At 42.7% G+C, this 11,561-nt stretch overlaps 1 protein-coding gene across 1 annotated transcript; it reads left to right on the plus strand.

The window, feature by feature from the left end:
* The first annotated feature begins 1,536 nt into the window (after nucleotides 1-1,536).
* Nucleotides 1,537-11,206, plus strand: CYSLTR2 (cysteinyl leukotriene receptor 2). Its single transcript, XM_032199496.1, has 2 exons — nucleotides 1,537-1,689; nucleotides 7,863-11,206. The coding sequence occupies exon 2, from the start codon at nucleotides 7,886-7,888 to the stop codon at nucleotides 8,816-8,818; it is 933 nt and encodes a 310-aa protein (XP_032055387.1). The 5' UTR covers nucleotides 1,537-1,689; nucleotides 7,863-7,885; the 3' UTR covers nucleotides 8,819-11,206.
* The last annotated feature ends 355 nt before the right edge of the window (nucleotides 11,207-11,561 follow it).

Raw genomic sequence — 11,561 nt, forward strand, 5'->3', positions numbered from 1 at the left:
TACCCTGCTTTGGTCAGAAGAGGCTGGGTGAGCTAAAACCTCCTGTTTCAGGTATCTACAGAACCTGTCTTTATGGCCAAAGTGGGTTTGGGAGCACACAAGTGAGCCACTGCTGGCAGACCTTGGGCTGAAACAATAAGCACAGCAGCATGACCACAGCTAGAAGAAGATGCCTTCCACAATCCTTGGTGCCACAAGAGTTGGCAAGGTCTAAGATAGGCCCTAACTTAGAGTGGATCACTCTAAGTGGAGGTCCTAATTCAACCACCACACCCTGAAAGTTCACTTGCCATTGACTTCTACCAGGGGCCTTTTAAAACTTACTTTGCAGTGTCAATGCAAATACAGGCAAATGTTCAAAGCCACCACTCATGGATGTTGAGCTCACCCCAGAGACTGAAGATGTTAGCCTAGTTCCTTGGTATGCTGTTTTTTCATGTCCTCCTTCAGGTCCATGCTAAAAGAAGCCCACAGAGCCACTTGAAAGCTATATGTACCTCCTCCCCGGGATTTGTGAGTTTTAGTGGCACTGATCCTCACAGCCACTGCACTCTGCCCACTATGACCCCACATAGGGAGCACACCCAGAAGCCTATTTCACCTGTTCCAAAATCCATGTGTACAGCCAGAGTGAAGAATCCTTGTGATAAATGAGAATCAGATGCAAGTGGCCAATGGAGGAAAGATTACAAATGGGAGTACCTAAAGCAATTTGGGATGTAAATGACTATAGATGTAGGTAGTGAGACGGTTTGTTGGGAAACTCCACACCTGCTGAGCTGTGGTAAGCAGCTCTGTGTGAATTCCTGATTGCATTTCCTGATGTTTATGAAATAAAACACAGCACCCAGAGGTGTGTCTGGCCTACCTGTGTGTGTTGATGGCACAGAAGAGGAATAAACAAGCAGCTACAAAGAATTAACAAGCTTGGTTTTAAAGTACCCCATTTCAGCATTGCAGTTGTCCAGGAGCATCCAACTGTGCAGTTACTGTAGCTCCACCGAGAAGCGGTGAAATGTTAAGGGACAGCAAGTCATTCACTCCAGTCTCTTGTTCATGGCCTAAAATAGTGATGTATTCAGTTCTTATCTACATTCAGGGAAAATTAGTCCCTCTTCTCCATAAACTTGTCTTTAGACTGTGAGCTGAATTGATTTCTCATGAACTCTTAGATGCCTGCTTATGGTTTTGCTCATTGTGACCTTTCTGCATAAGAAGCCTGAGAGATAAAGTGGGTATATGGCCTCTCCATAATTCCAAGAACTACTCTTATAATCATCCATGTGAAACATATACAGGAACATCTTCCAATACTTCAAGCAATCCTGATTTCCCAAAAGCGCATATATTTAAGAGTGGGACAAATACAGAAATCCAGAGAGCTTCCAGATACCACGTAAGCTGCAGGGCCTCTTCCATTGGGTGAAAGATATGAAACATTGCCATGTGATTGCTAGCACCACTCCTTGAGCTGAGAACATTTCTCTCTTAAGAAACCATAAGGTCCGTTCATCAGGATTTACTTCCCTTTCCTACTACCCATTGCCCTTCTGTGGCTTCTACATAAATAGCATTTCAATTTTGCTTTAAGTTTTTTTTTTTTCCTTTCCACTAACAAAACTGAAAGTTGTTAACAACAGCAAGCAGAAGAAGGAAATTCTGAGCACACCAGAAGGCACACGAGCTGAGGTAAGACAAGATTTGTCTGCTTTTTCTGATGTAGATAAAAAGGGTTGCAATAACTAAAATACAAACTACTAAAACACGACCTTTGTCTCACTTGCAGTAAACTTTGAATTTGTTAGTAGCTGTGCTTGTTAACTAAATTTCTCTATGATAACACAGGGCTTCTGGATTTTCTTTGGCAGAAACAAGGAAAAGTATAATTGTGTAACTAGGACTGTTTCCAGATGGAAGATAGCAGTCAAGTAGTGGATCTGATTAATTAAGTCTTGTCTTTTTGTTTTGTTTTGTTTTGTTTTGTTTTGTTTTTTTTTAACTAAATGACACATATATATTTAGTTTATGGCCAGCTTTTAAAATAAAAAGAGCTAGAGGTCAGAATCTTGCATGTAGAAAGGTTAATAAAACGCCGCATGTTTTGGCAAATTGAATTCAGTGTTAATTCCAAATATTACATTCTGTTATGTTTATTCTTGGTAATGCTGCTCCTGAAACACAACGTGAATACTAGAAAGAAAGCCAACATGACTTTAAGAAATATTAGAACTTCTGTTGCTTCTATATATAGCGGCAATACCACAACTGCCTTCCTACATGTATTCAGATAATGAATATGATGAGACTACGGTGTCTGGGGTCTTCTGCAGACAAAGGGATACTGTGATAGATTCACAGAGCACTTTTTTTGCCTGTAATACAACCAGGTCTATATACCTCTTAGCATTGCAAAAATATATTTTTTGAATGAATAGTCTGAAATCCTTATTCATCATTGCGTATGCAGAACATCTGACTGAAAATATGTTCTTTGGTAGTTCTCTGCATTATGGAGATCTCAGTAGTAGATCTCAAAGCAGCAGATTTTGAGCTTTTACTTGGTCTTTTTCAGTTCAGTTCCACATTTATACGTTTAGCAGTGGTCCCCTCAATCACATCTCCCCAAAGGAGCGTGTCCTTCTGTCCGGGCAACCACAGAAACTGTTTCCACTGTCAGCTGAGATGCTGGCTGACTTGTCTGTCTGCTCATGGTGCAGCCTCCCACTAGAACTGGGGAGAGCCCAGGCTGCCAGTGCTGCCTGCTCCTCGCTGCATGGAGGAACACCCTCTTCTCTCTGCTTGAAAGCAGGCTCCTAACAGCCCTGCTGAGCACCCCAAGTCCCAGTAATTCTGTGGGACCCTGTGAATAACGTTGCATTCATCCATACTATCCTCCACCTCCTCAAGTCTGCAGACCTTGGCTGTGTCCTCCTGTATGTGCTGAAGAGACCCAGATTTTTTAGTCCTCACTCTTAAAATCCTCCACAAGTCTGGTCTGACTACTGAACTCTATAGGACCGCATTGCAGATTTGTTAAGCCCTACACTTTGCTTCTTACCCTTTAGCCAGCTTCCAGTCCATCGGAGAACATACTGGCAACTTAGAAAAATTTGGTGCAGAGCTTTGTCAAAAGCTTTGACAAATCCAACTCTGTAAATGCATAAATATGCATATACAAGTATAAAATGCCCCCCTTCATCTGTCGAATTCTTGGTTCTGGACTGCTCCCCTGTCCCAGTACACTGCTGAACCAGGCTCTACTGTGATTGCTAGTACAGGGCTCCCTCCATCCAAAACTGCTTTAACTAGGACCCATGCAGCACTAAAGATCAAATGCAGAATAACATCTTGTATTGTGGATTGTGGGACTAATTATCCTAGGAACTGGGCATTTGTTGCATACAGATACCCTCTCTGTATCTTATTCTGATGCAGCATCACATCTGTACAAAGGCATCTGAAATCCCCTGCTAATACTTCCTGCTTTCAGCTTTTCTAATCTCGCTTAACATTTTCTGATGACTGTCATCATTGTGATGAGGAGCTTGGCAGTGTGGTCCTAGTACTATATTTTTATTATCATAGGATGGGATGTCTGCCCACAAGGACTTTGTAGCGCTTCTCTGTAGCAATAATATTTTTATGCTATTGCTAGTTACACAGTCCTTCCTGCACAGTGCCACTCCTCCACCTGTACATCCTACACTATCATTACCATAAAGCTGGTAGCATGGCAACATAGGCTCCCGTTGATTATCCTCTCCCCAGCAGGTCTCTGAGGTGCCTGTTGCACCAGGGCTGCTGTTTCATGCCAAACCTTCCAGCTCCCAGGCTTTGAGCTTTGGGGCAGAATTACATGTAAGGTTTGCTTTTTCTTATTCCCTCAATATAGCACGCACCAGCCTTTATGGGCAGTTGGATTTGCCTTCCCTGGTTATTGCTGTTATTGCACCTGTGCTTTACAGATTATTTTATTTTATTTTATTTTATTTGCTTTTTCCCTCCTGGCCTTTTCAGCAGCATGCTGGATGTCAGCAGCACTGCTCTTGCAGCTCTTGTCAGTCCAGCCCACTTGCTCTCTCCCATGCCCGTCAGCTCTCCTGTTGCTTCTAATCAATTACTCCTCTGCAAACCTTTCAGTCTGCAGTGCCAGCACACTGGCTCCACTCAGGGTACGGAGCAGCCTGTCCTTTCTGTACAGCTTGCCTTTATCCGCAAAGATCCCTCATTTCCTTACATCCCAGATCTTTCCTCTCCACTGTGTCACCCATGAGCTGAAACACTCCAAGTCTGTGCAGACTGCTACCTGCATCCCCAGCTTAAAATCTGATAGTTTTGGGACTCTTTTATTAGTTTAGTATCTCCTTCAGTCAAGATTAGTCTCCTCCTTCTTTTGCTCTATCAATTCCCCACCTGGTTTGTGTATCCATATTTTTCTTGAGACTGTTAGATTCACTTTCTTATTGCCACATAATCTTAAATCACACTCAAGCCAGGCTAAAATAAAAGGCAGCATTTTAATTAATAATGAATATATAATTTATTATGTATATAATTTACAATAAAAGGTCAATATTCCTTTATGATATCCATAATAATCAAGCTGTAAATGTTTCTAGAAGACTCCTTGGAGGAGAAGAAATTAAAAAAATAAGACTTTCCAAACTCAACATCTAATCTACATATGCAGCAGTTACTTCAGAAAAGAGTTCCTTTTCCTTGATCCGTGGATGTGCTCCCTTTCCTGCCAAGGTAGAGCTTTGGGATGTGCATCAGCTCCTTCTTCTTGGTAGAAAATCGCATATAGAAAAAAATTCCCCCCAGGGAGTTTCAATCATATAATTCTTCCAGCACCACTGAAGAAAGACTCCCATTGCAGACTGTCCTTTTCTCTCCCTCTTTTTTTCATTCAGAAGGATGTTAGATTGTACCATCAATCTCCCTTTGGAAGTCTTTTTGGGGACCCTATAGTCTCTTACCTGAAACCCCTGCTGTTTGTTCCTGACCCAGGAGACAGTCTGGATGCTCTCAGTGAAAAAGTTTGTTGCCTTTTCTTAGACATGTCATTCTTTCTGTGTACCAAGGAGGCATCTCCTGGCCTTAGCTGACTGGTGAATGGCTCTTGGCTTCAAGGAGGGAATTAAAATTTTCTCCTTCTCCTCTGTGGTTGCTTGAGATAGTCCTGCATGGAATACATCTTTCACTGCACATCTTCTGTTTGACACTGATCTGTGTGTTAAAACACAATTAATAGGATCATCTGCATATGAAAATTGCAAGGGTCATTCCTGGCCCTTTGCAGAGGGCAGGCACCATGGTGGTTAACACATTTCAGGTTACCGGTCCCCAGTCTTTTGCTCATAGGCAGCCTGTAACACCTTAAGGTTTTACTTGTGTAATTTAGAGAGGGGTCTGAGTACTGGCTCTCTTGCCAGGTGCAAGGATGCTGAGTTTCCTCAATTACACATACAGATCTGGTTTCTTGAAAGTCTTCAGATGGCAGGAGAGGTAAGGAGCACAAAATAGCTGTAATGGTAGTTGTTAGATGGATAACCTCACCTGAAGAGCTTGACCAGTGATGACTCAGGCTCTGTGCCTGTGGTGCCCATAGTGATTTCCCCAGAGCAGAGGTACCCAAGGGCTTTTCATCAACAGGACTTTCATTACTTGTGGTGCTGAGCAGGGCTTTGAATTTGACCGTACTCCAAGTTCTTCCTCATTCTACTCTTTTATCTCACAGAAGGGCCTGGTGGCCCACACAACAGGGATGCTTCTACGAGTGGCAGGTTTCTTCACTGACAGATATTCTGTTGTGTTTTGAGGTTTCTAAAGGCACAGATGCTTGAGTCATAGTAAAGTACAATCAAAAGGTCTCTTCCCTTTGCAGTACCTAGGGATGCAATGTTTCCCTGCAAGATGGGACCAGCTTCCATTAGGATAAAAGCTGGTTCCTGATCCCACACAGAAAACTGGTGTCGGTATGTAACTTGTACAGAGAACCAAAATCATTCAAAACTCCTCAGACTGCGAAAGATTTGATAGGGACTGTACCTTGTCTATCCCTTCCGCTGTGGAAGAGGCTCTCAGATGAGATTTCCTCTATGAGCACTTGTTTCCAGAAGCTTTGCTGGGCACTAATATTCAGTTTGCCCAGTTCCAGTCTTCAGTGCTCCTGACCTTCCTAGGTATTGCCTTTGTTTTCTGAAGGGACGATTGCAGGCACTGCAGGGATGGACACAAATTCACTGTGAGTCAATGTCCTCATTCCCTGAGCTGCCACCGTCCCATCTCGCCACGGCGTGGGTAAGCCCTGCTCCACAGGAGCCCAGGCTGGAGAGGTCCCATTTCCCATGCTCCATCTCACAGTGGAGCCAATAAAAGGTGACTGCTAGGGCATATCTGGTTGCTATATTAAGGGATCCAGACACAGCCCTGGAGATGTCGTGGGCTGCCCTCAATATAGCACAGGCTCCCACACCATGGGAAAAGGCTAAGGGTTCCCAAATCACCTCCCATTCACAGCAGCATTGCCAGTACTCTAGTGGGCAAGTGGCAGACAAGGGCTCCCAAGTCTAGAGCCCACTCTTCCCCCTAGGGACATTCCAAGAGTGCAAGTAATTTCATTTAAAAGCATGAAGCCTGTGAAGTCCGAATTAAAATGCAACCCACAATCATGTGCCATCAGCCCATTATCACTCCCTCTGGAGCAAATTAAAACGTCCTTCTTCATGCAGTTGGAAATCTCATGTAATTCTCTTTTTTAGGATACAAAATTCCAGAGCTTCATTTCTGGGATGTGCTGGTAGATGCCGAGAGGAGATTGCTGTCCCACTGTTAAACAAGAAACAAGGCTAGAGACTTCATTTTCAAATACTCCTAGCTGCAGGTTTGCTGAGAGAAGAAATGAGGAGTTTAGCAAGGAAATAGCCTCTAATGAGAAATATATATTATTTAGAGTGGTTTAGTGATCAGAGATTTTGATTTGATTGAAATACAGCCTCATGGAGGGGGAAAATGTCACTCTCTATGAACACAGCCTGCTTTTTTGCAGGCCATTTTCATTAGGACTGCTAATGCAGGCAGTCCTGGAAGTGTGCATAGATGAGTGTCTGATTTAGAGGAAATGAGCACAAAAAAAGGTTGAAAAAGCAGTAAATGAAGCAAAGGCCCCACAAAAAAAGAGACCTTGGAAACCAATTAGAGGAAAGAAGAAATAAGGAGGAGGGAGTTAAAAAAGGAACCGTGCATGACTAGTACAACATTTACTCAGTGTTTCAGGTTGAAACATCCGTAATTGACACATATCGAAGTATGTCAACATGCCCTTGGTATTGCTATTCATTGGAAAGCCCAGTGACACACTTTCAACAGCAGATAACATAACAGAAAAATATGACAAATTATTGTCAAATTGGAACTAGACAAATTTTGACTTTTTGTCCTAATTTGAAGCACAAACTTACCAGCGGACAGTGATTTCTCTTTTGATGTTTCCTTGGGAGGTAACTGGAGACCCAAAACCTCCGTGCTACAAAATGGCTGGTGGTAAATTGGGTTATTTTGCATAGAGATAGAGAAGATCAGGGATTTGCCATCAGATGTGGGCATAACATTCACCTTTAAGAGCCAGCATTTTCATAGTTTGAGATAACAAACAGATGCTGTAATACTGAAACCATTTAGAGCTTACTTGGTGCTTTATATCTTGAGATCATTTACAGGAGTATCACAAGTGATTACTCATTAAGGAACCTTTATTTTCCACTGAATTTTGTAACTTCTGCCCTGTGAAACCACCCCAGCACTGAACTCCCTGCAGAGCTGCAACCCTGCACTGACTCCACTTCTTTCTACTTTGGCAGGAAGGCAGAGACTACTCCGGACTATGAATATTTCCGAGATGGTGCTATACAACAACTCAGATAACAGCTCATTCAACAGTACCATTGATGCCTTCAAGCAAGCCATTTATCCGGTCATGTACCTCTTTATCTTCTTCCTGGGTACTGTCGGAAATAGCCTCTCCATATACGTTTTCTTCCAGCCTTCCCAGAGGAAGACCTCAGTAAACATTTACATGCAGAACCTGGCTGTTTCAGATCTCATGTTTGTGAGCACTTTGCCCTTTCGGGCCTCCTATTACCTGCTGGGATCGCATTGGATATTTGGCGATATTGCCTGCAGGATTATGACTTACGCCTTGTACGTGAACATGTATTGCAGCATTTACTTTCTCACCGTGCTCAGCGTGGTTCGTTTCACTGCCATTGTCTACCCGTTCAAGCGCTGGAAAGTAACCAACATGAAGTATGCCAAGATAACCTGCGCAATGATATGGGTCTTTGTTCTGGCAGCCTCCAGCCCTCTGTTTTGCAAACAAATTGCTGGGTACGATAAACAAGAGAAATGCTTGGACCTCCACCCTGAAAGCACAGATATTCTCCTCATGCTGAACAGCGTTGTCCTCGTTGTGGGCTTCACCCTGCCCTTTTGCACGATTATCATCTGCTATGTCTTTGCTATCAGGGCACTGCTCAAGTCCAGGACTCCTCAGCGCAGGAGGACGGTCTCTCACAAGAAGGCACTGTCAACCATCATCATCACTCTCATCCTCTTCCTCCTGTGTTTCCTGCCCTACCACGTACTGCGGACAGTCCACCTGATGCTTGGCAGCTGGAGCCAGAACAACCTGTCCGTGCACAAAGCACTGGTGGTCACGCTCTGCCTTGCTGCCATGAACAGCTGCCTCGACCCTGTGCTCTACTACTTTGCTGCTGAAAATTTCAAAGCGAGAATCAGAAGTTTATACCGCAGGTAGCTGGGGCAGAACTGCAAAATCACACACGCACATTCCTGCTGGAGCATCTAGACTGAGTCCATGCTATTAAATGAAAGAGGCTGCATGACGCTGGCCACCCTGTAGCCACGCTGCTCCATGCCAGGCCTCTCTGGACCACATGTGTCTGGGAAAGACCTCACGGGGTTGGCCAAAACCAAGGCAGGAGCTCTGCGGTGTGTCTGGTCAGAGGTTAGGTGCCTGGGCATGATCCCTCGTCCACGTCTGTTGAGCGCTGTAGATGCAGATCTAGTGTCCACTTTCCCCATGACAAGGGAAGGAAAGGAATGTGCCTTGCTACTAGAGTCCATTTATTTAATTTCATTATATCCAACCAGTGATTTAAAGGGAACACACTCACCTGAGTATCTTAGTGTCTCTTTGCTCTCCATTTCCCTGCGTGTGTAGAGGTGCCTGTCTCAGGTGCTGTGTCACCCAACAGCTTTACACTCCCCTGCAAGGTCTCTTTACAAACACTGGCCAAAGGTTTACACATACTAGAAATGTAAAGTATCACTAATACTTTCTGCTGAAGCTGACTTTGTAAATAAGGCAAAGAACCAAATGGGACCCAGTGCTGGCACAGCCTGTTTAGCAGGCATTACCACTTCCAAATTTTCCTCTCTGAGCTGGCCACTGAGGTATTTTGTTTAACATTTCACTGATTATCAAGTGAGATTACGGTTTCCAGCAAACAGTGTGGGTACTGGGATGCTATGAATTATGACTATTGGCAGTGAGGGCAAGACATGGGCTGGCATGGAGCTGGAGGGCTGCAGGTTTGGCAGCTCATCCCCATGTAGGGATCCAGAAGCAAACTAAAATTATTTAGGCAATGACGAGTTACTCCTATGCGCACTTTGGGAAATCTCATGAAATGGCTGTCTGCATTTTTAAGTCCGTGAACAATTTCTAGCACATTTCCTTTTAATCAGACCAGTTGCAATTAAGTGAAAACAGGGTCCAAACTCTGACTGCATTGAGATTTATTTTTAATTGTACTTCATTTTTAAAATAATAATTAAAACAACAACAACAACAAAAAGGTTTGTAATGGCTTGTCATGTTTCCCAGGAAAGCAACTGTCTCATGAAAACTTGCAGACAAGGCTGAAAGCCTTCTCTTCCTGTGAAATCCTCCCAAAGGAAGGTTTCTGCCAGTGAAAGTGCTTTCTCAATGCTCTAAACCTTGTTGGAGAAAGTTCTTGGTAAACTGAACATTATTACTCCCAAGCAAAAATAACTGCAACTAGCTATTTTCAGCTCTGTCTAAAATTTGCAGAAAACATGTCATTGCTGGTCAGGTGGAAAAGTACTTGACATAGCTTTAAGAAAATCTTGTTTTTCTTGGCTATCTAAGGGTTATGTTCAATTAAAGAGTCAATCTGTTTTAGTCATTTTATGCTGCCTTTGACGTAAGCACAAAGTTTTATCATGAAGTTTTCACCAATGTTCGTTTTCCAAATCCTTATTTTAATAGCTCAGATTGGCTTATGGGTCCAGTGGCACATCTTGGAGCTGACCTAATGAAGCCATATGAACTCCTGCAGTGCTGGGTCCCATGCTGTTGAAGGAATAAAGAGTAATACACAAGGTCTGCAATGCCAGTGGGATCAAGATGGTAGCCTGTGCAAAAAGATAGCGGGCAAATAATTAGAAGGAAAGAGGGCAGCCTCTTTTTTTGTGTTTTTCCCCTGTCAGGAGTAACCCTGAGCAGGGACAAGTGACAATCTTGGACTCTCTGGCAAGATACTGTACGCCTTAAATGCTACAAGGGAATGGAAAATAACTAGAGATGGTTATCTTCAGCCTAATCTCACCAATGTGTTTGTGTCTGTGTCTATCCAAATGCACCTTATTAGTGAATAGTTTTGCATCTAAAAGATAGATATATCTCACTTGTGTCAAAACCATGTTTCAATAAACTAGATTTACTGGGTGCTGAAGTTATGTTTTGTATTGATTGCACAGCTAACAAGGAGTCTCTTTGGAGTGCAGGGGGAGAAAGATGAAGACACGGAGATCGAGTTCGTGTAAGTGGGCTAACATTTCACAAGACAGAAATGTCTTCAGAGGTGTAAGAGCATCCTGTTGTCATCTTCACCAAAGAAATAGTTGGCAACATGAGTCAAAACCTGGGGTGTGGATATATTAACAAATTCTATACTATACTTAATACTATTTACTTGCAAAAGGATTGAAGATCATCCTTGTTAGAGATCCTGAAGCACAACTTTAGAAATACTTGCATAACATGCCACACTCACATCACTTTACTGCCATTCCTCTATTCGGTACCCTTGTATGTTTCTGCTCACTGAACAGACCATGTAGTAAAAGAAAAAAAGAAAAAATAGAAAAAAACACACACACACACAAAAAAGAAAAGAAAAGAAAAGAAAAGAAAAGAAAAGAAAAGAAAAGAAAAGAAAAGAAAAGAAAAGAAAAGAAAAGAAAAGAAAAGAAAAGAAAAGAAAAGAAAAGAAAAGAAAAAAAAAAACAGCAAAAACACACACCATGTTTATTATGAAAAATAAAGCTCCTGACAGTTAAATTCCTAGTAATGCCTCTGGGTTCCTCAAGGGACCACCTACCCTTACAAAGTATTTTGGCACAGTTCCTTAATTTTCCAGGAGACAAAAATCTATAAATAGCTATGTGCCTGAAAAGTTAAACCAATGGTAAATTTTTGAGCTTGAAAGAGACATAAGTATATAAATAGAAGT

The sequence above is a fragment of the Aythya fuligula genome, chromosome 1 (assembly GCF_009819795.1).
Source record: "Aythya fuligula isolate bAytFul2 chromosome 1, bAytFul2.pri, whole genome shotgun sequence".
Taxonomy (NCBI): domain Eukaryota; kingdom Metazoa; phylum Chordata; class Aves; order Anseriformes; family Anatidae; genus Aythya; species Aythya fuligula.